Source organism: Stigmatopora nigra, unplaced genomic scaffold, assembly GCF_051989575.1.
Source record: "Stigmatopora nigra isolate UIUO_SnigA unplaced genomic scaffold, RoL_Snig_1.1 HiC_scaffold_27, whole genome shotgun sequence".
NCBI classification, from domain to species: domain Eukaryota; kingdom Metazoa; phylum Chordata; class Actinopteri; order Syngnathiformes; family Syngnathidae; genus Stigmatopora; species Stigmatopora nigra.
The window spans coordinates 1,462,182-1,485,867 of NW_027551606.1; the positions used below are offsets into that span (position 1 = coordinate 1,462,182).

A 23,686-nucleotide genomic window follows, 5' to 3' on the forward strand; every position below is an offset into this window, starting at 1 on the left:
TTCTAGCGTTCGTTGGAAAGGGGTAAAGAGGGGGGCGTTGGCATTTTGGCCCGGCGGTGAAGGGGGCGGTGGCCAAAAAAAGTTTGAAAATCACTGCTCTAGAGGTTTAAAATAGGTAAACGAAACACACCCACTAATATTCAAAACTAACGCCCACTATAGACTATGAGACTCATATAGATAACTGACCTGGGATACCGTTTCTATTTTCCGTATATTAGTCAAATAAATCATCCAGGACAAAAAAGAACACGTGGTGTTGTAAGTACGAGGTCTCAAGGAAAGAAACGACAATACAATGAAAACATGAGATTAACCGATGAAAATAGTTGATTATAAAGTATGGTTTCAGCATCGACTACAATAAATGTTGTCGATCGTAAAAATGTATTTGTTTTCACCAAAATTAGATGACGTTATCATAAACTGCATTGACGGTGGTGACGTGCTAAAGTGCAAAGGACATCTTCCGGTGAAGCCACAGTATCAGCAATGGCGGACACGTGTGGTCAAGTAATTTTGGGTTCCGGGCTTACTGTCTTATCTCATCCTTTGATGTACATTAAAGTATTGGTTCAGGTAAGCGGTTCGAATTCTGCTCAGGTAAACATCGCTGGTAATATTTGATCTCTGCACACAAAATGATGATCAGAATTGTTTCTCATGTATGCTCAAATAGATAACCTTTTTATTTTAGAGACCTGTCTAAGCAATAAAACAAAATACATGTATTTGAGTTTGTTATTTAACTACGATATCCTGCTATATTTATGCCATGTTTAAGACCGCAAATGATTACGGCTACTCCACCGCGACTAATCTTCATAGTCCGTAGTGTCCGTTTTGACCTCAACTTTTGCTTATGCTTCCCTACTTTTGAGCATTTGAGTTATGAACCACGGTACATACAAACATGTCTGCGCACTGCGTTAATGTGGTAAAATGTTCGTAAATTCGATTTTGTATTGCGCGCCTTCTTCGGAGTAGTGCTTCTTTCCGCCGCTAATACCGACGCCTGACGCTGTGAGAGCTCAGCTCACCCAGCATCCACCTTCCTCTGCCCTGTTTGTTGCAGTGCGGAAGTGCGTGAACATATCTCCAGTGTGCAAATAACCTTTTTATTTTTTATCATTGAATATCTTGTGCATCCATTATTCTATATGGTTGGTGAAAAGCGAAAGACTTCTACTGAGGGAGGTCCTGGGAAGAGGCAAGCCGTTTCATTTGAAAGGAAAGTGGCAATAATAAAGAAACCTCATGCGCGTAAGAAACTGGTGAGCGTTGCACGGGATTACAACTTGAATCGTTCAACTGTCAGTACCATTTATAAACAGAAAGATCAAGCAGCAGGACCCAAATATTGAACGTTGCACAATGTTTGCAAATCAATTGAATAATGCCATACAGTGCTTATGATGGAAAAAAAGAATAAAACTGCAATTGCCATTAGATAGATTCTTTTGGCCAGTTTCTAGTAAATCTCTATAATGTATGTATACAGTACTGTATGTATTCTCCATTTTATTAAATGTTTTTTTTCAGTACAAACCAATGCTGGTTACTTATACAAGCCTTAAACATACACATGCACTTATTTAAATCTTCAATATACTTATATAGGCCTTAAACATAAATTATAACACAACATATAGCACTGAATCAACTTACGAACAGATTCAACTTATAAAACATGTTTTTCCATCTGTTTTTTTAGTGTTTTTTTTTTTGAGGGGGTTGGAACAAATTTCCGTAAAACTTCTATTTCAACGGCATGCTGTTCTATTTTTCAAAGTTTCCCCCGCAGTGCTGTTCGAGTAGAGGGCGCTGCTCTATTTTTTGACTAGCTGGTCAGAATTTTTAGAACATGGGTTAAGTTTATGGACGAAAAGAGAAACCAGGTAACATATATATTTATTTAACAAAAGGCACAAATGCAAGGCCATTAAAGGTACGTAAATACAAATTCACTGGCGAAAATCAAGTGACACGTCGCTGTTGTAGCTGTCCCCGTCATGCACATCGCCTTCCGCATCAGTGTCGAGTGTCTGAGTGAGTTCACGTTCATCGTCGCCAGCATTGGCTCGCGCTTGCTAGAGAAGTTGCAAGCCAGTCTGAATCGGGCTGTCCGACCATAAATCATGGATCTGGCAATCCTTCGAGCCGTCGAGAGCGGTTGGTGCTTGCATGTTGCTGAACTTGGTGTAGCTTTTCTCGCTGTGCAACATCCAGTGCTCGTAGAAATGTTGGACTTTGGCCTTGAATGTTCCAGTAGACCTTGTGGGCCTGTATGAATTTGGTGCAGCCTTCTGAAATCACGGCCACATCAATATGGAGCTTCTTCAATTGCTTCCTGGTGGCGTCACTAATGTGACAACAGTATGAATCCCAGGCAAGAAGGCGCTTGCTATCCGACCACCTTCTCAGGTTGAGAAAAAACTTGCTGTAGTGACGTTCAATTAGAGGTGCCGTTCTATTAGAGGTTTTCCGGTAATATGTATTTAGTTCATTTCTATGGGAAACGTTGATTTGAGATGCGTCTACCGTATTTTCACGATTATACAGCGCATCACATTTTAAGCCGCAGTGTCAGTAACGAGTGCTATTTCTCTATTTTAAACACATAAAGGACGCACCATTTTTATAAATGCAGCCAGGCATGGCAAAAATACACCAGCTTAAACATGCACGCTACACCCTCGCACTAAAAACGCGTTTTTAAAAAGGCAACGGAAGCAAAACTGAGTTCGGTTGTACTTTATTTAGCCATTTTACAATGGACACCCATCATCCTCACCCACAAATCCATCAAAGTCCTCTTTCTGTGTCCGAATTGACCAATTGTCCAAATGAGCAATCGAAAGCGCTGTTTTATACGTTCGTCCAGTAGCTAGCTAGTAGCTAGTGTAACTATTCCAAGGCCCTCTTCCATGGTTCGCGACTATGTTGATGCCGATCGCCAGGCCACAATCCATTTGCAAATAGTAGCTAGCTAGTAGCTAGCGTAACTATTCCAAGGCTGTCTTCCATGCCTCGCAACTGTGTTGATCCCCATCCCCAGGCGACAATCCATTCGCAAATAGTAGCCTGCTAGTGTTGATGCCGATCGCCGGGCCACAATCCATTCGCAGATAGTAGCTAGCTAGTGTTGATGCCGATCGCCGGGCCACGATCCATCCGCAAATGGTAGCCAGCCCGTGTTGATGCCGATCGCCAGGCCACGATCCATTCGCAAATAGTAGCTACCTAGTAGCTAGCGTAACTATTCCAAGGCTGTCTTCCATGCCTCGCAACTGTGTTGATCCCCATCCCCAGGCGACAATCCATTCGCAGATAGTAGCTAGCTAGTGTTGAGGCCGATCGCCGGGCCACGATCCATCCGCAAATGGTAGCCAGCCCGTGTTGATGCCGATCGCCAGGCCACAATCCATTCGCAAATAGTAGCTACCTAGTAGCTAGCGTAACTATTCCAAGGCTGTCTTCCATGCCTCGCAACTGTGTTGATCCCCATCCCCAGGCGACAATCCATTCGCAGATAATAGCTAGCTAGTGTCGATGCCGATCGCCGGGCCACAATCCATTCACAGATAGTAGCAAGCTCGTGTTGATGCCGATCGCCGGGCCACAATCCATTCGCAGATGGTAGCTGGCTAGTGTTGATGCCGATCGCCGGGCCACAATCCATTTGCAGATAGTAGCTAGCTAGTGTTGATGCCGATAGCCGGGCCACAATCCATTCGCAGATAGTAGCTAGCTAGTGTTGATGCCGATAGCCGGGCCACAATCCATTCGCAGATAGTAGCTAGCTCGTGTTGATGCCAATCGCCGGGGACAATCCATTCGCAGATAGTAGCTAGCTCGTGTTGATGCCGATCGCCAGGCCACAATCCATTCGCAAATAGTAGCTAGCTAGTGTTGAGGCCGATCTCCAGGCCACAATCCATTCGCAGATAGTAGCTAGCTAGTGTTGATGCCGATCGCCGGGCCACAAGCCATTCGCAGATAGTAGCTTGCTAGTGTTGATGCCGATCGCCGGGCCACGATCCATCCGCAAATGGTAGCCAGCCCGTGTTGATGCCGATCGCCAGGCCACGATCCATTCGCAAATAGTAGCTACCTAGTAGCTAGCGTAACTATTCCAAGGCTGTCTTCCATGCCTCGCAACTGTGTTGATCCCCATCCCCAGGCGACAATCCATTCGCAGATAGTAGCTAGCTAGTGTTGATGCCGATCGCCGGGCCACAATCCATTCGCAGATAGTAGCTAGCTAGTGTTGATGCCGATCGCCGGGCCACAATCCATTCGCAGATAGTAGCTAGCTAGTGTTGATGCCGATAGCCGGGCCACAATCCATTCGCTGATGGTAGCTAGCTAGTGTTGATGCCGATAGCCGGGCCACAATCCATTCGCTGATAGTAGCTAGTTAGTGTTGATGCCGATCGCCGGGCCACAATCCATTCACAGATAGTAGCTAGCTAGTGTTGATGCCGGGCCACAATCCATTCGCAGATAGTAGCTAGCTAGTGTTGGTGCCGATCGCCGGGCCACAATCCATTCGCAGATAGTAGTTAGCTAGTGTTGATGCCGATCGCCGGGCCACAATCCATTCGCAGATAGTAGCTAGCTAGTGTTGATGCCGATTGCTGGGCCACAGTCCATTCGCAGATAGTAGCTAGCTAGTGTTGATGCCGATCGCCGGGCCACAATCCATTCGCAGATAGTAGCTAGCTAGTGTTGATGCCGATTGCTGGGCCACAGTCCATTCGCAAATAGTAGCTACTTAGTAACCAGCGTAACTATTCCAAGGCTGTCTTCCATCCCTCGCAACTGTGTTGATCCCCATACCCAGGCGACAATCCATTCGCAAAAAGTAGCTAGCTAGTGTTGATGCCGATCGCCGGGCCACAATCCATTCGCAGATAGTAGCTAGCTAGTGTTGATGCCGATCGCCGGGCCACAATCCATTCGCAAATAGTAGCTACCTAGTAGCCAGCGTAACTATTCCAAGGCTGTCTTCCATGCATCGCAACTGTGTTGATCCCCATCCCCAGGCGACGATCCATTCGCAAATAGTAGCTAGCTAGTGTTGAGGCCGATCGCCAGGCCACAATCCATTCGCATATAGTAGCTAGCTAATGTTGAGGCCGATCGCCAGGCCACAATCCTTTCGCAAATAGTAGCTAGCTAGTGTTGATGCCGATCGCCAGGCCACGATCCATTCGCAAATAGTAGCTAGCTAGTGTTGATGGCGATCGCCAGGCCACGATCCATTCGCAAATAGTAGCTAGCCCGTGTTGATGCCGATCGCCAGGCCATGATCCATCCGCAAATGGTAGCCAGCCCGTGTTGATGCCGATCGCCAGGCCACGATCCATCCGCAAATGGTAGCCAGCCCGTGTTGATGCCGATCGCCAGGCCACGATCCATCCGCAAATGGTAGCCAGCCCGTGTTGATGCCGATCGCCAGGCCACGATCCATCCGCAAATAGTAGCCAGCCCGTGTTGATGCCGATCGCCAGGCCACAATCCATCCGCAAATAGTAGCCAGCCCGTGTTGATGCCGATCGCCAGGCCACAATCCATTCGCAGATAGTAGCTAGCTAGTGTTGATGCCGATAGCCGGGCCACAATCCATTCGCTGATAGTAGCTAGCTAGTGTTGATGCCGATAGCCGGGCCACAATCCATTCGCTGATAGTAGCTAGCTAGTGTTGATGCCGATCGCCGGGCCACAATCCATTCACAGATAGTAGCTAGCTAGTGTTGATGCCGATCGCTGGGCCACAATCCATTCGCAGATAGTAGTTAGCTAGTGTTGATGCCGATCGCCGGGCCACAATCCATTCGCAGATAGTAGCTAGCTAGTGTTGATGCCGATTGCTGGGCCACAGTCCATTCGCAAATAGTAGCTACTTAGTAACCAGCGTAACTATTCCAAGGCTGTCTTTCATGCCTCGCAACTGTGTTGATCCCCATACCCAGGCGACAATCCATTCGCAAAAAGTAGCTAGCTAGTGTTGATGCCGATCGCCGGGCCACAATCCATTCGCAGATAGTAGCTAGCTAGTGTTGATGCCAATCGCCGGGCCACAATCCATTCGCAAATAGTAGCTACCTAGTAGCCAGCGTAACTATTCCAAGGCTGTCTTCCATGCATCGCGACTGTGTTGATCCCCATCCCCAGGCGACGATCCATTCGCAAATAGTAGCTAGCTCGTGTTGAGGCCGATCGCCAGGCCACAATCCATTCGCATATAGTAGCTAGCTAGTGTTGATGCCGATCGCCAGGCCACGATCCATTCGCAAATAGTAGCTAGCTAGTGTTGATGGCGATCGCCAGGCCACGATCCATTCGCAAATAGTAGCTAGCCCGTGTTGATGCCGATCGCCAGGCCACGATCCATCCGCAAATGGTAGCCAGCCCGTGTTGATGCCGATCGCCAGGCCACGATCCATCCGCAAATGGTAGCCAGCCCGTGTTGATGCCGATCGCCAGGCCACGATCCATCCGCAAATGGTAGCCAGCCCGTGTTGATGCCGATCGCCAGGCCACGATCCATCCGCAAATAGTAGCCAGCCCGTGTTGATGCCGATCGCCAGGCCACAATCCATCCGCAAATAGTAGCCAGCCCGTGTTGATGCCGATCGCCAGGCCACAATCCATCCGCAATTAGTAGCCAGCCCGTGTTGATGCCGATCGCCAGGCCACAATCCATTCGCAGATAGTAGCTAGCTAGTGTTGATGCCGATAGCCGGGCCACAATCCATTCGCTGATAGTAGCTAGCTAGTGTTGATGCCGATAGCCGGGCCACAATCCATTCGCTGATAGTAGCTAGCTAGTGTTGATGCCGATCGCCGGGCCACAATCCATTCACAGATAGTAGCTAGCTAGTGTTGATGCCGATCGCTGGGCCACAATCCATTCGCAGATAGTAGTTAGCTAGTGTTGATGCCGATCGCCGGGCCACAATCCATTCGCAGATAGTAGCTAGCTAGTGTTGATGCCGATTGCTGGGCCACAGTCCATTCGCAAATAGTAGCTACTTAGTAACCAGCGTAACTATTCCAAGGCTGTCTTTCATGCCTCGCAACTGTGTTGATCCCCATCCCCAGGCGACGATCCATTCGCAAATAGTAGCTAGCTCGTGTTGAGGCCGATCGCCAGGCCACAATCCATTCGCATATAGTAGCTAGCTAGTGTTGATGCCGATCGCCAGGCCACGATCCATTCGCAAATAGTAGCTAGCTAGTGTTGATGGCGATCGCCAGGCCACGATCCATTCGCAAATAGTAGCTAGCCCGTGTTGATGCCGATCGCCAGGCCACGATCCATCCGCAAATGGTAGCCAGCCCGTGTTGATGCCGATCGCCAGGCCACGATCCATCCGCAAATGGTAGCCAGCCCGTGTTGATGCCGATCGCCAGGCCACGATCCATCCGCAAATGGTAGCCAGCCCGTGTTGATGCCGATCGCCAGGCCACGATCCATCCGCAAATAGTAGCCAGCCCGTGTTGATGCCGATCGCCAGGCCACAATCCATCCGCAAATAGTAGCCAGCCCGTGTTGATGCCGATCGCCAGGCCACGATCCATCCGCAGATAGTAGCTAGCTAGTGTTGATGCCGATAGCCGGGCCACAATCCATTCGCAGATAGTAGCTAGCTAGTGTTGATGCCGATTGCTGGGCCACAGTCCATTCGCAAATAGTAGCTACTTAGTAACCAGCGTAACTATTCCAAGGCTGTCTTTCATGCCTCGCAACTGTGTTGATCCCCATACCCAGGCGACAATCCATTCGCAAAAAGTAGCTAGCTAGTGTTGATGCCGATCGCCGGGCCACAATCCATTCGCAGATAGTAGCTAGCTAGTGTTGATGCCAATCGCCGGGCCACAATCCATTCGCAAATAGTAGCTACCTAGTAGCCAGCGTAACTATTCCAAGGCTGTCTTCCATGCATCGCGACTGTGTTGATCCCCATCCCCAGGCGACGATCCATTCGCAAATAGTAGCTAGCTCGTGTTGAGGCCGATCGCCAGGCCACAATCCATTCGCATATAGTAGCTAGCTAGTGTTGATGCCGATCGCCAGGCCACGATCCATTCGCAAATAGTAGCTAGCTAGTGTTGATGGCGATCGCCAGGCCACGATCCATTCGCAAATAGTAGCTAGCCCGTGTTGATGCCGATCGCCAGGCCACGATCCATCCGCAAATGGTAGCCAGCCCGTGTTGATGCCGATCGCCAGGCCACGATCCATCCGCAAATGGTAGCCAGCCCGTGTTGATGCCGATCGCCAGGCCACGATCCATCCGCAAATGGTAGCCAGCCCGTGTTGATGCCGATCGCCAGGCCACGATCCATCCGCAAATAGTAGCCAGCCCGTGTTGATGCCGATCGCCAGGCCACAATCCATCCGCAAATAGTAGCCAGCCCGTGTTGATGCCGATCGCCAGGCCACAATCCATCCGCAATTAGTAGCCAGCCCGTGTTGATGCCGATCGCCAGGCCACAATCCATTCGCAGATAGTAGCTAGCTAGTGTTGATGCCGATAGCCGGGCCACAATCCATTCGCTGATAGTAGCTAGCTAGTGTTGATGCCGATAGCCGGGCCACAATCCATTCGCTGATAGTAGCTAGCTAGTGTTGATGCCGATCGCCGGGCCACAATCCATTCACAGATAGTAGCTAGCTAGTGTTGATGCCGATCGCTGGGCCACAATCCATTCGCAGATAGTAGTTAGCTAGTGTTGATGCCGATCGCCGGGCCACAATCCATTCGCAGATAGTAGCTAGCTAGTGTTGATGCCGATTGCTGGGCCACAGTCCATTCGCAAATAGTAGCTACTTAGTAACCAGCGTAACTATTCCAAGGCTGTCTTTCATGCCTCGCAACTGTGTTGATCCCCATCCCCAGGCGACGATCCATTCGCAAATAGTAGCTAGCTCGTGTTGAGGCCGATCGCCAGGCCACAATCCATTCGCATATAGTAGCTAGCTAGTGTTGATGCCGATCGCCAGGCCACGATCCATTCGCAAATAGTAGCTAGCTAGTGTTGATGGCGATCGCCAGGCCACGATCCATTCGCAAATAGTAGCTAGCCCGTGTTGATGCCGATCGCCAGGCCACGATCCATCCGCAAATGGTAGCCAGCCCGTGTTGATGCCGATCGCCAGGCCACAATCCATCCGCAAATAGTAGCCAGCCCGTGTTGATGCCGATCGCCAGGCCACGATCCATCCGCAAATACAGTGGACCCTCGCTTATCGCGGGTAATGGGGACCGGGACACCCCCGCAGAAGGGTGAAACCGCGAAGTAGCCGGGCGCCATTAAAAACGCTTATAGAAACGTATAACACGTGACCAAAACCACCACCATGTTAATATGCTGTTCATTCAGGTGTTTTATTCCACATTAGAATGTTTTATGTTGGTGCATACAAACAAATCAAATATAGCATATCTACAGTAAAAAACTGCAAATGTAATAAATGTAAACTTTTATTCAGAAAACACAGAAATTCAAAAACATCATAGCAGAGTCACTCGATCCTTGTGGGCTTTGAAACCTGTCTTCTGAAGTTCGTCCTTGAAAAGAAATGTTCGGGACGGCATCCTCTTCCAGTAGAGTCCAGTTTCATCCATGTTGAAAACTTGCTCCGGGACATTTTCTTCTATCATTCCCGGAAACACATCCTCAACATAGCGCCTCGCTGCTGCTCCATGCAGCGAAACATTCCTTAGTCCAACTCACCGCTTCAACGTCTCAAGCCAGCCCTTACTTCGGATTAAGTTTCCGTCCAGGCTGATTTGCTTCGCCATACAATCACGGATCCATATAACCAGTGCATGGAGAGTGTTTGGGAGGCATCACGAAGGGCTTCACAAAACGTTTACGCTTAACTTAGCGAGAAGCGTATTTATAGCACGAGATAGGCGTGGACTGAGAATGGGCATCCGTGGTGAATGGGCCAATGTGGAGTCGAGTATATTCAGTGAGCATTCAGCTGGCCAATCAGCTTGCGTTTATGCCCGTGATGCGGAAGTGACACGGCCGTAATGCGGAAGTGACACGGCCGTAATGCGGAAGTGGCGCGGGCGTGATGCGGAAGTGACGCGGCCGTAATCCCCATGATGCTTTGCTCATACATGCATTTTTTGTTTTAAAATTTAGAAAATGATGAAATTACTAATTTTAATTGAATATTTTGTTTCCACACCCCGTAGGACGATGTAATTTATAATTTTATATCTTTAAAAATATATATTTTTTTTCTTGAAAAAAAAACGCGAAGCTCTGCAGGCAGCAATAAGTCGAACGCAAAGTAGCGAGGGTCCACTGCAGTAGCCAGCACGTGTTGATGCCGATCGCCAGGCCACAAGCCATTGGATGTATTGACAAAAACTATGTATCCCAGCAGTCACTGCGGAGTACTACTAGATAGTACTACTATCTACGGGAAAATACTAGTGTCCGGGGCTGCTTGCCGTAGTTGTCCTATCGACTGGTTTATTTTATTTTATCGTGATAACAATTTGAGTATTGGTCCATTAATACAGCGTACTGGATTAAAAGGCGCCTGGCCTATTTTGGAGAAAATTTAAGATTTACATGCACCTTATAGTATTGAAAATACGGTAAATCGACATAGGAGCACAGTCTGATTGTATGGCTGCAATATTTGAATTTTATGAAGTCATCCTTGATGCTTTTTTGTGTCACAGCTGCAGATGCAGTAAAGGTTGGCCATTCATTTTCTGAACTGCTTTATCCTCACTAGGGTCAAGTTGTCAAGTCATTTTTCACTGAATCTACTCCCTTTAAAAAGCTAATTTTGTTTTTACACTCATTGTGTCCCAATTAGGCTTAATAACAAAGAGAAAATAAAAAATGCCTTGCAAGAGTTTGGGAATTAGGAGGTTAGTACATTAATAAATCATTTTCTTATCATTTTCTCATTGTTGTGTGTTAATTCACATCTTTCATACTAAATTGGAACACTTACCAATTTTAACGGGGTTTATTTGGTAGTTGTGTGAGAACCTTTGAATGACTTGGAGAATTTACATATAAAGTACTGTCTTCTTACGAAATTTGCAAGTTATGAAAAAAGTCTTGGACCCAATAAATTTTGTAAGTAGAGGAACGACTGTGCAGTTATGGCCAAAAGTTTTGAGAATGACACAAATGTTACATTTTCACAAAGTCTGTTACTCCATGGTTTTCAGTTGTTTGCCAGACAACTTAAGGACAGGGTCCTGCCGCTTCCGGGACTTTCCCGCGGACCCCTGTTTGGCATCAATTGAACCTCTCTCCCAACCATTCAGGGGCAATTTGGTTATGAAGAAGGCTTTTCCCACCATGGTAGTTAGCATAAAGCAAATGCCATATGAAAATGGCTTTGGAAACAAAACATTAAGGTTTTGGTCCCTTAGCCAGGAAACTCCAGATCTTAATCCCATTAGGAATTTGTGTTCAATCAAGAGGCGGGGCGGACAATTAGAAACCCAAAAATTCGGACAAACTCCCAGCATTGATTATGCAAGAATGGATGGCAATCAGTCAGGATTTGGTTGCTCGACAGCATGCCAGAGAGAATGGGAGAGGTCTTGAAAAAGAACGGTCAACACTGAAAACATCTACCTATTGTAATTCCAAATACAAGTTTTTGATACTTGTGAAATGCTTCTAATACCATAGAAACATCTGGCATACAAAAAACCCTGAAGGAACAGACTTTGTGAAAATGTAATATTTGTGTCTTTTCAAATCTTTTGGTCATGACTATATGTAAACTTTTGACCTCTACTGTGTATATAGTAGTACAAAAACGTTTGCGCATAACTGATCATATTCAAAATGTTCTTTTTATAAATTATTGGTTGTTTGGATCAGCAATATCTGTTAAATTTCATATAGGAGACAGTGATATTTTAGAAGTGAAATTAAGTTCATAGGATTTGCATAATGTGCAATAATAACTTCAACAAAATTAGGCTGTATACAGTTGTATACAGTAATCCCTCGGATATTGCGGCTTCAACTGTCGCTGCATTGCGTTTTTTTCTGGGGGAATTTTTTGGAGGTTCAAAAAAATATGAAAATCCATGCTGAAACTCGCAAGTGGAATCCATTCCCCTGTCCTCCGCTTGCTGTGAGGACTCGGAACAAAAAAATGTATTTTTTTTTAAATAGGGTTGACCCTACTTTGCGTTTTTTTCGTTTATTGTAGCCATGTCTGCTTTACATTAACCGTGATAATCAGGGCATTTATGTAAAAAAAAATCCCTTAAATGAGTGGGATGACCAATCAGTCGGTGTGCCATGTGTATGCACTAAATTCAAAATTCTCTAGCTGTCACTGTATCACACTGACCACTTGACTCTTTGCGTCCATTTCTTGCCGTCATGCATGTTACTCGTATATAGAGGAAAGGTGTAAATGATGTCAGGATGCGGGTGTGAAAGTGGAGGAAGGAAATGCTGAAAGCTATCTGCTTCGTGGCGGAACATGGAAATCGAGCTACAGTGAGCTACTTCAACATAAACGAGTGCATGGTTCACCAATGGAGGAAACTGTAAAATCGGCTTCAAATATTAAAAAAAAGACTACACTGAGTTTCCACGGATGTAAGGCGGCAAAGGCTTTGTAGTAGTGATGGATGTCCGATGGCATTAAGCCGAAGTGCTTTTTGTATGAGCTAAATATAAAAATAGAGAAATTGTAACTGAGAAAGCGCCCTTCAAATTGTCTCTCCCTATAGGTGTGAAATTATCTGAATTCAACATTGTGTTATCTAGGTACTCATTTTTTTACCTTTTGTTCTATTTTTGTGTTGGTCATCATAGGTTGGACACGAGCCACTTCCTCCTAGCCTGGGACAAAATATATTTGGCAGACAGGTGTACCAATTGCCCGGATTATTTGCTTATGGTAAGTCTTACTTTTAAAGGGCTGTTTTGTACAAACCCAAAAATTGTTCAGGCGTTGTGGAATATTATGTAGAAATCCGATTGCACATTTGGAAATCATACAAATTGTAAATCAAAACCGAATGAAGACGAAGGAAAAGTGCCTAATGTCAATATTTTCTTTACAGATGTCTAGATATTTTTACAATAGGAACCTTAGTCTGATTAAACTTCTTTTTTTAACATTGAATACAAGATTTTGTCACAATCAGGGCTGATCCAGTAATAACTTCATTTTTTCTTCTTCTTTGTGGTTCTACTTTGCCTTGGAAAACCGTTAAAAGTAACCAAATGACATGCAATATTCACACTGAGTTTTTTTGTTACCAACTATGCTTACCCTTTTACAACAAATTTGGGCCGCCATTTTCTGCGGAGACACTCAAATGAGTTTGAGCTACAAAAGGAAGGCGAAGCTACACCTACAGGTTTTGCCTGCTAACCGTATTTTCACACCTATAGCACACACTTAAAATTCTAAAATTGTCTCTAAACGCCCAATATGCTAGTGGTTAGCATAACATACGCTAGCCTAGTGTAATGCTAGCGCCTTATCAAACGAAGCATCCTATGTTTTGACAAAAAAACAGAAAATATACCCGTAAATGAGACTGTCCCCTATTACACGGTGCATTTTATAGGTGTGAAAATACGGCAATTTAAAAAAAACAAGAAAAGTGACATTAAAATAAGATGGACCTAAAGAAAATGACAGAAAGTGTATTCTAATTCAGTGCATTAGATCACTGGTACCCAAACTTTTTCTCGCGGCGGATAAGTAAAGCTTTTCCTATTTTCGCCCGGGGATGACTTAAGACATATACATTGGCTTCATGGACAACGTCCACGACGGCTAGAGAAAGGCCGGGAACACAACGGTAAAATAATCCCAGGCACAATAGCCTTCATTATTATAACCATGGCTTTCTCGTTTCAAGCAGGAAGGCCATATTGAAATGGCTGTACTCTTTTCGGCCAAAAACGTGGTATGAGAGTAGACCTGTGCGATATGACACATTATCACAATTTAAAAAAAAATCATATTATCAAAAAATCATAGTATCGATATTTATTCCCATTATCTTTTTTTCTTTCAAATTTTAAATTTTAAACTTCTGTGAACACGTTAATAACTTTCCTCATTGTCCAATTATAAAAGTAACTCTTAGAAGAAAAAATAATATAAAATGATAATTTGCATCTCATTTTCTGAACCACTTTATCCTTATTAGGGTCCAGGGGTGCTGGAGCCTATCCCAGCTGACTTCGGGCAAAAGGCGGATGACACCCTGAATTGGTGGCCAGGCAATTACAAGGCACAAGCAGACGGACAATCATTCACGCTCACACTCATGCCTAGAGGCAATTTAGAGCGTGGCTCTCAAACTCGATTTACCTGAGCGGCGCAAGAGACAGAGTCTGGGTGAGACTGGGCCGCATCAGGATTTCCACAAGAAAAGCGCTAATAAAACATTCCAACGTTATCGAATATCTTTTTTTTAACAAAAAATAATGGATTAAATAAATTAACTTAAAGATTAATAAAAAATAAATCAATAAGTAATAAAAAAAATTAAAAAATGAGAATACAGTAGATATACAGTGGCTGGCTAAGTAGAGAAAACTTATTATTTTTATTCCGTTTCAAATGTCTGTATTAACAGCTCTTTAACTTTTAACTTTCTGAACTTGAATGGAACATTGAACATGAAATATTCTGGACACAGCTACTCTTGTCTACTTCTTGCTGCTAGAGACCTGGCAGCGCTTCTTCTCACATAGCTGAGTTACATTTGGCTTGGGGGAGGAAGCAGTGGAGACCCTTAATAGAGCTTGAAGATGCTCATCAGTAGGTCTGGACCTATACTTGGACTTATTGAAGTTCAAGGTGGAGAAGAGTTTCTCACACAAGTATGTGCTCCCAAAAAGGCACTTGGTCCGCTTGAACATTCGGGAAAGTTCAGGGAAACTGGGGGTCAACTCTCTCAAAAAATTGCCCAAGCTTGTCTGCTTCTCGACTCACCTTCCTGAACTTGGCTTTGAGTGCATAGTTGTACTGCAGGTCAATGAGCTCCATTTGAAGCTCAGGAGGGGCATCTTGCACATCAAAGGAGAAGGGGTCCGAAAACATTTGAAATGTGGCTTTTTGTGTCTTGAAGTCTGCAAATCTGTGATCAAATTCCTCCCGCAGCTTCGAAATGGCCTCCATATATTTCTCACCACTGAATGGTGTGCCTGCATCCACAAGAACATTGCATGCTGGGAAATGGAAAAGGTTTGTCTGAGAGAGCTGGGCTTTCCATAACAAAAGTTTAGTGCAGAATGCTCTCACGTTGTCATAGGCAGCACTGACAAGTTGCCTCTGGCATTGTAGCTTCTTGTTCAGTACATTAAGCTCGTGTGATATCAACAAGAAAAGCTAAGTCCATGAGCCATTTGGGATCACTTAGCACAGGAACAGAAACCCCGTCTATCTCCATGAAGTCTTTTACTTCTGCTCTCAACTCAAAAAATCTCTTCAACACACTTCCCCTGCTGAGCCAACATGCCTTGGTGAAGTAGAGCACATCCCCATATTCAGACTCCATTTCCTCCAAAAAAGCACGAAACCTTCTAAGCTTTAAGCCCCTGGATTCGATTTGGTTGATGCATTTCACAACGACAGACATCACATTGTCAAACTTCAGGCATCTGCTGCCACACCACGGACATATATTGCGAGCTGGGCAGTGTCTGTGATGTCTGTGGTCTCATCAAGAGCCACTGAATATACACTGAAACTTTGCGCTTTCTCACAAAGTTGATCATAAATGTCACTTGACAGGTCAGAAATGCGCTCTACCACGATGTTGGCAGAAAGGCTGATGTTGAACTGACTTTTCTTTTCTGGACAGACAATATGTGCAGCCTGTAATATGCACTTTTTGATAAATTCACCTTCTGTGAATGGCTTTCCTGCCTTGGCAATCAGCTCACAAACAGCGTAGCTAGCTTCGACTGCTGCATTACTTTCCTTTGTAGCCTTCTTGAAAAAACCCTGTTGCCTCAGAAGACTTGTTTTAAGACTGTCAACCTGGTTGGCTCTCTCATCTCCCTGGTATTTGTCGTACTCCTAAGCATGTCTCGTAGCATAATGACGTTTCAAATTGTATTCCTTGTGGACCGCAACTTTTTCAGTGCAAATGAGACGTCGGGGTGCCCCTATGCTCTACAAAGAAATATTGCACTCCCCATTTTTCTTGAAACTGTCTGTGCTCATCACTGACCTTCCTCTTCATGGCAGGCTTTGAAAAAGACATCTCTGGGGCTGTAATATGGGTTTACACTAGGAATGAGTCTCGGATTGAATGTTTGACTTTCAGTCGCGCGGTTCTTTGGCGCATGCACTTTCGATTTGACCGTTTGACTTTCAGTCACGCGGGTCTGTGGCGCATGCGCATTTTCGCTCTCCGATCGTATTAGATTACGGCGGCTCTCCGAGCCGAGCTGATTGGAGGAATGAATGAGTGAGTGAGCGAGGCACTGGACAGCCCGGCCAATGTCCCGCCCTCCAGAGCCGTATACTTCACCGTGATTGGTTCATCCAGCTCCGAACACCGTGTCATTCATATCAATCTTGGGGGCCGCACGGACATTAATCTTGCATATTAAGACGCGGGCCGCAAATTATCGTCCCGCCGGCCGCAGTTAGCCCGCGGGACGTGAGTTTGAGACCCCTGATTTAGAGTGTCCAATCTGTCTACCATGCATGTCTTTGGAATGTGGGAGGAAACCAGAGTACCCAAAGAAAACCCACACCGGCCCAGAAAGAACATGCAAGTTCCACCAAGGTGGACCGACCGACCTGGATTTGAACCCATGTCTCCTACTGTGAGGGCGACCTGCTAACCATTCAAACTGCCGGGCCGCCCAAAACGATAATTTTAAAAAGTGTTTGTTGGTTCTGTTGTGCAGTAAAGATAAGACATCTCCCTCCTTACACGTTGAAAAGTAATGAAACCTGCAGAAATTTTGACCGACGTCTACATTTTTAGAAATTTGCATTCCAACCAAAAGTTGCTGTGCTGTGTGAAATCAACTAAATAATCAACTGTGGACACCATTTCCATTGGCAAGCAGAGTATTATCATCCTCATAAAAAGTACCGTATTTTCACATCTATAAGGCCCTCACAATAGTCTTAAATTTTCTCCAAAATAGACGGGTCGCCTTTTCATCCAGTGCGCTTTATATATGGACTAAATACTAAAATTGATAAAAAAAATCAGTCGATAGGACGACTACGGCAAGCAGTCCCCGACTCAACTATTTTCCCGTTGATAGTACTGCTGGGATATAGAGTTCTAAATATAGTGGTACCTCGATTTACGATCGTCACCCGTTCCGAGACTGATCGTATGACAAGCATATCGTAACTCAAGCGGACATTTACCATTTAAATGAATTGAAAACAAATTAATACGTTCCAACCCTCTGAAAAAACACCAAAAACAGGATATTGGGTTGGAAAAATAGTTTTATTTCTTCTAATTTTCCATATATTGACAGAGAAATAAATAACGAGTGATTTAATACTAATAAATGTTTAATAGGTGTAAAATTAGACTCATTTAGCGGAGGGGAGAGACAATGACAGACGGAGGCGGAGGTGGGGACTTTATCCACGGCAACAACACACTCGTTAACAAACAAACATTTTAATTAAATTGGATAACTATATGCAGACACTTAACTTTTAATGTAACTTTACATAAAACTGAATTCTAATTTTGTTTTAATTTTTTTTACCTTAGTTCTACGTGTTGACCCCACCCGGAAGTTTTGCCGGAGTCTTCAAAACGAACGCATCAAGAGTTGTTTGTTTTTGCCTCGTCTTCAAAATATTTTGATAATGACGCACACAAATATCATCACAATATGCGTAATCCAAGCTTTAGAATTAGCTTTAATGTTATGAAGCTCATTTCACTGACACAACTTTCTCAACTCAAGAAAGCGATTATGTTCTTCACAAGTGTATGTAAACCTTTGACCACAACAGTATTACCAATACAAACACAGTTCTCAAATATCATTTAAATCCTCAAAGTCTAATTTATCATCATAATATTTAACATTTTTCAGTCTGATTCATCATCATCATCATCATCATCCGATTCACCATAATGCTCTCTGAGTAGACTCGTTTCCCTGAAGCAACTTAAAAAAAATAAAATAAAATAAACTCTCTTAAAGAAGGTAGATCATCGCCATCTGACGGGCAAAGATGGGTTTTAGGTCTCCCCTTTTTCATAAAGGCTGCGGAGGGCACTTTATCACCAGGCAGATGGCAGTGTTTCACTGGGATTCGTGTATAACGCACGCCAACTTTGCACAAATTTTGCTTCCGTTTTTTGGTATGATATTTTGCACATTATACTCAACTAAATACGGTATATGTAACAACCGGGCAGACATACACATTCACCACTTTTCAATACTTAACCATGAGTCAGGCTTGGAGGAGGACCGGTTGAGTCAAGTGGACATGTAGCAGCGATATGTAATAATCTGGAAATACGGCATGGTCATACTGTGCCACCAGAGAGCAAAAAGCAGCTTCATCAGTAATTGGAGATTATGCATGCGTCATCTTAAGGAAACTAAAGGTTGAAATATTAACGATAACAATTTGGCTGTCCTTTTTTGTTGTTGCTACGTGTATTTGTCGTATGAAAAGCAGTCGAGTGAGTGTGTGCATGCATAGGTGCCGCATTTGACAGATTGAGTGAGCTTTCCGTTGAACTGAGTGGGTTATATTTACGGTGTGATTGGTTTGGAATCCTTGTGATCTGGCATCCCTGAGGTGCAACATGCCTATTCTTCTCCAATCGTGAGCGTTAATGGTTTCTCCTGTGCAAGAGGTTTAAAACGTTCATATTTTATTTCTCTGCAGAATGATGGTTGGGGACCGCTGCATTAGATGACCAACCACTTTCTGTTGTGGAAAACATTCCATTTTGTCGTTTGATGCTCTTTAGTGAGCTAAGGTACCAACTCCATTCACGCGCTATATTTCAGATTCTGTGTTATTTATCTTGGCTGTCTAAAAGGTAGTAATATGAATGTGTTTGAGCTCTCATAGATCATACAACCTTTATTTCTTTTACTACTGACATCTAGAGCTCTGATGTTTGCCCGATGTCGCTGTCAAATTTCACTGCTTGTTGGAATGACGCTTCTTTTAACCTCATTGTTGTGCTGCTTGCCGATGAGGTCTGCAGCTCCCATCCAGCTGCATACATGCAGGAATTCTATCGAGGAGAAGCTGACTTAATAGTGAAAGAAAGTGTTCATGTGGTTTTAAGAGACAGTGAGCGACATAAGCAAAATCATTGGAGTGTGCAATCTGGGTTGCATTGCCAATAAGCTTCATCTTATCATTAACAATGGCATAATTTCACCACAAAGTGTGAGTGACACTTAATTATTTAATTCATTTTCTGAACCGCTTTATCCTCACTAGGGTATAGGGGCATGCTGGAGCTTATCCCAGTTTACTTAGAGCCAGACGCAGGAGACACCCTGAATCGGTCCAGCCGGACATCTATTCACTCTCACACTCATACTTACATTTAGATCAGTGGTCTCAAACCGGTCCTCAAAGGGCCGCAGTGGGTGCAGGTTTTCATTCCAACTCAACAAGGATATCTTTTGCAAGTGCAATCAGTTAATTGGAGTCGGGTGCTACTTATTTTAAAGACACCTGATTGGTTAAAATGCCGGCATTGGATCGGTTGGAACAAAAACCAGGACCCACTGCGGCCCTATGTGGAACCGGTTTGAGACCACTGATTTAGATTGTCCAATCAGTCAAAATGCATGTTTTTGGAATGTGGGAGGAAACCGGAGTACCCGGAGAAATCCCACACGAGGAGATTTTCCTCGGCCAACCAGCGTGTTCATGAAAAGGCAGGCCCTGCTTCCCACTTTTTTTTTGTTTTTCATTCTTAACTAACACACTCTTGCATCAATTTTGCACTATTTATTGCCTTCTTTTTTCACCGGGGAGAACATGCAAACTCCACACAGGTGGACTGGCCTGGATTAAACCCAGCACCCCAGAGATGTGAGGCCGACGCACTAACCACTCAAGCCGCCGGGCTGCCTGCGTGACACTTATTTCCCAGAAAATGTTCTGGCATTTTTTTGCCCTATAATCTTGTCTACTGGCAATTGGAGGACTTGTAAATTCCAACAAAGCGTCTGCAGCAGGATTGTGCAAGTGAGGTGGAACATTACTCTGTATATGTCACATAGTTTCCTAGAAGAAAAGCAAAACCTCTGTGTTTTTGCAAGTGAGAACAGATTTTCTGTTCCTCTGACTGCAACCCAATGAATCCTGCTAAAGAAGTCAGCCATTTTCATGGAACCATACGATTATTTGGCAGCGACTGCCAAGTGTTGATGACATACTTGCCACTATAGTGCAAAAGCTACTTCTTTCTTGAGGGGAAGAAAATCAAGACCACGAATGTACTGTCTTCCAGGCTGTAAAATGATGCTTCTCCCATGTTGAGACAGAAGAATGTCTAATTCATCCCCCGATTTAGTCTTACATACATTTATGTGAAGACATTTTTTGCAACGAGCATTTAAAACATTGTTTATTATTTGTATTGCTTGAAGGTATTTAAAAAAAAAAGTCCAGTTAATGACAGTCCACTAGAAGAAAACCACAGATTAGGGAGTGTCTTCAATGAAATTTTGAAGTAGAAACCACATCTTCTGCCTTACCATCTTTGTTTCTAAAATTATGAACTACTCAAACTCAATTTGAGTATTGGAGGGCACATGCTAACCAAAATCGCTCACTGGCTGTTGTCGCAACCCAATATCTCGGTACCTTGTGCACTATTTAACAGAAGAGACTTTTCAGTGCTATGCTGCCTCAAATATAATAGATCAATAGATAATCCGCCAACATGACTGAGATGCTTCATTAGTGATAGAGAATTTAATAAGTCCAAGTAGTAACAGCTGTTTTTGTCAGGGTTACCACTCAAATATATGCGTTTTGTGTACCTGTTATTTTTACTCGTGTAATAAAATGTTGTACCCAAATTTTAGCACATTGATATTCAATTGTATCCATAATTGGGGGAAAGACACAAGTGTTTATCTCTTTGTATTCTGTGCTTTCCTTCAGTTTGTGTGTGCATTTTGGCACCAGCATTATTAAAGCAGCCTCCTATTTTTGACTTTTTTGTATTTAATTTGTGAAACTGATTTGTTTTGTTAACATTTCCTATTGAACTACAGTGCTGTGAAAAAGTACCATATTCACTCGCATATAAGCCGCCTGCGCGTATAAGCCGTACCTGCATTTTTTTTTTATTTTACATTTTCTCACGTATAAGTCTCTGTCCTCTGGATCGTTGTCGTGCTGCATGCTCGAAGAAAGCAGTAGTTTGAGCGCACAAACTGAAGGCTGGTTGTTCTGCAAAATTTTCTGGTAGAATTAAGCAGTAAAGGAGCCCCAGACCATCACACTGCCACCACCATGCTTCACTCGCTGGTATAGTGTTCTTTTGATGGAATGTTGTGCCATTTTTTTTTTCCAAATGCAACGGACCAGACATTTATAGGTTACATTTTTGGCTCATCAGTGTTCTTCCAAAAGTGTGTAGGATCATCAAGATGTTTTTTGGCAAACTGAAGACGAGCCGTTAGATTCTTTTTGGACCGCAATCGATTTCGCCTTGGAACTCCGCCTTGGATTCCAGCGATGGCCATTGTTTTCCTTATTGTAGAGACATAAATATTGACCTTAACTGAGCCCAGCGAAGCCTGCAGATCTTTTGATGTTTTTCTAGGTTCTTTTGTGATGACCCGTCATCACACTCTTGGAGTAATTTTATTTGGCCGAGCACTTCAGGGAAGGTTTGGCACTGTTAGGTGTTCTCTCCATTTGTGGATAAGACAGTGCTTCCCAGGAGCGTCAAAGCTTTGAATATGGCTTTGTAACCTTTTCTAGACTGATATATGTCCATCCCTTTTTTTCGCACTTCTGGAATTTCTTTGGATAGTGGCAAGATGCTCTGATCTGACGCGTTGTTTTCTTGATTCAAGATGTAGTGTTAATCAGGTGTGGGTGTGAACTGTGAAATTAAAGTAATCTTTCCTGCAATTGTATTTTGAGATTTAACAGAAGGAAAGTTTGGGCCAGAAAAGTTTGTAATTTTTCTGCCTTGGTGAATCAAATAATAATTTAGAAACTGCATATTCTCTCTCCTTGGGTTGCCAAATATGCCAAAAATAGAAAGCAGGAAGGGGACAAATACTTTTTCCCGCCGCACCACACACACATACAAACCACACACCACACACTACACACCACGCACCACACACAAACCACACACCACACACACACACACACACACTACACACACCGCACACACACATCACACCCATCACACCCATCACACACATCACACACATCACACACATCACACACATCACACACATCACACACATCACACACATCACACACATCACACACACCACACATCACACACACCACACACACCACACACACCACACACACCACACACACCACACACTACACGCACCACACGCACCACACGCACCACACGCACCACACGCACCACACACACCACACACACAAACACACCACATCACACACACCACACCACTCACACCGCACCACTCGCACTACACATTACACACTACAGACCACACACTAGACACCACTTGCCACACACACCACTCGCCACACATACCACTTGTCACTCACACCACTCGCCACTCACACCACTCGCCACTCACACCACTCGCCACTCACACCACTCGCGACTCACCACACGCACCACACACCCCACGCACCACACGCACCACACGTACCACACACACCACACACACATACAAACCACACACACATACAAACCACACACCACACACACACCACACCAATCACCGCACACCACACTACACACATCACACATCACACACACTCCACACCACTCACCACACCACTCACCACACTACACACCACTCACCACACACCACACCACTCACCACACACCACACCACTTGCCACTCGCCACACACCACTCGCCACACACCCCTCGCCACACCACTCGCCACACACCACTCGCCACACACCACTCGCCACACACCACACGCACCACACGCACCACACGCACCACACGCACCACACGCACCACACGCACCACACGCACCACACGCACCACACGCACCACACGCACCACACGCACCACACGCACCACACGCACCACACGCACCACACGCACCACACGCACCACACGCACCACACGCACCACACGCACCACACGCACCACACGCAACCACACGCACCACACGCACCACACGCACCACACACACAAACCACACACACACAAACCACTCACACTAACCACACACACACAAACCACTCACAAACCACTCACAAACCACTCACAAACCACTCACAAACCACTCACAAACCACTCACACTACACACTACACACTACACACTACACACTACACACTACACACCACACACTACACACTACACACCACACACTACACACCACACACTACACACTACACACTACACACCACACACCACACACCACACACTACACACCACACACTACACACTACACACCACACACTACACACTACACACTACACACCACACACTACACACCACACA

The 23,686-nt window shown here is 44.8% G+C and overlaps 1 protein-coding gene across 1 annotated transcript in view; it reads left to right on the forward strand.

Moving 5' to 3' along the window:
* Nucleotides 1-410: 410 nt before the first annotated feature.
* Nucleotides 411-23,686, forward strand: part of mtch2 (mitochondrial carrier homolog 2) — a 56,890-nt gene continuing 33,614 nt past the window's right edge. Inside the window, exons 1-2 of the mRNA XM_077711685.1 lie at nt 411-579; nt 12,847-12,931. Of these exons, the coding sequence (XP_077567811.1) occupies nt 493-579; nt 12,847-12,931 (172 nt within the window). The 5' untranslated portion in view covers nt 411-492. The remainder of the gene's footprint in view (nt 580-12,846; nt 12,932-23,686) is intronic.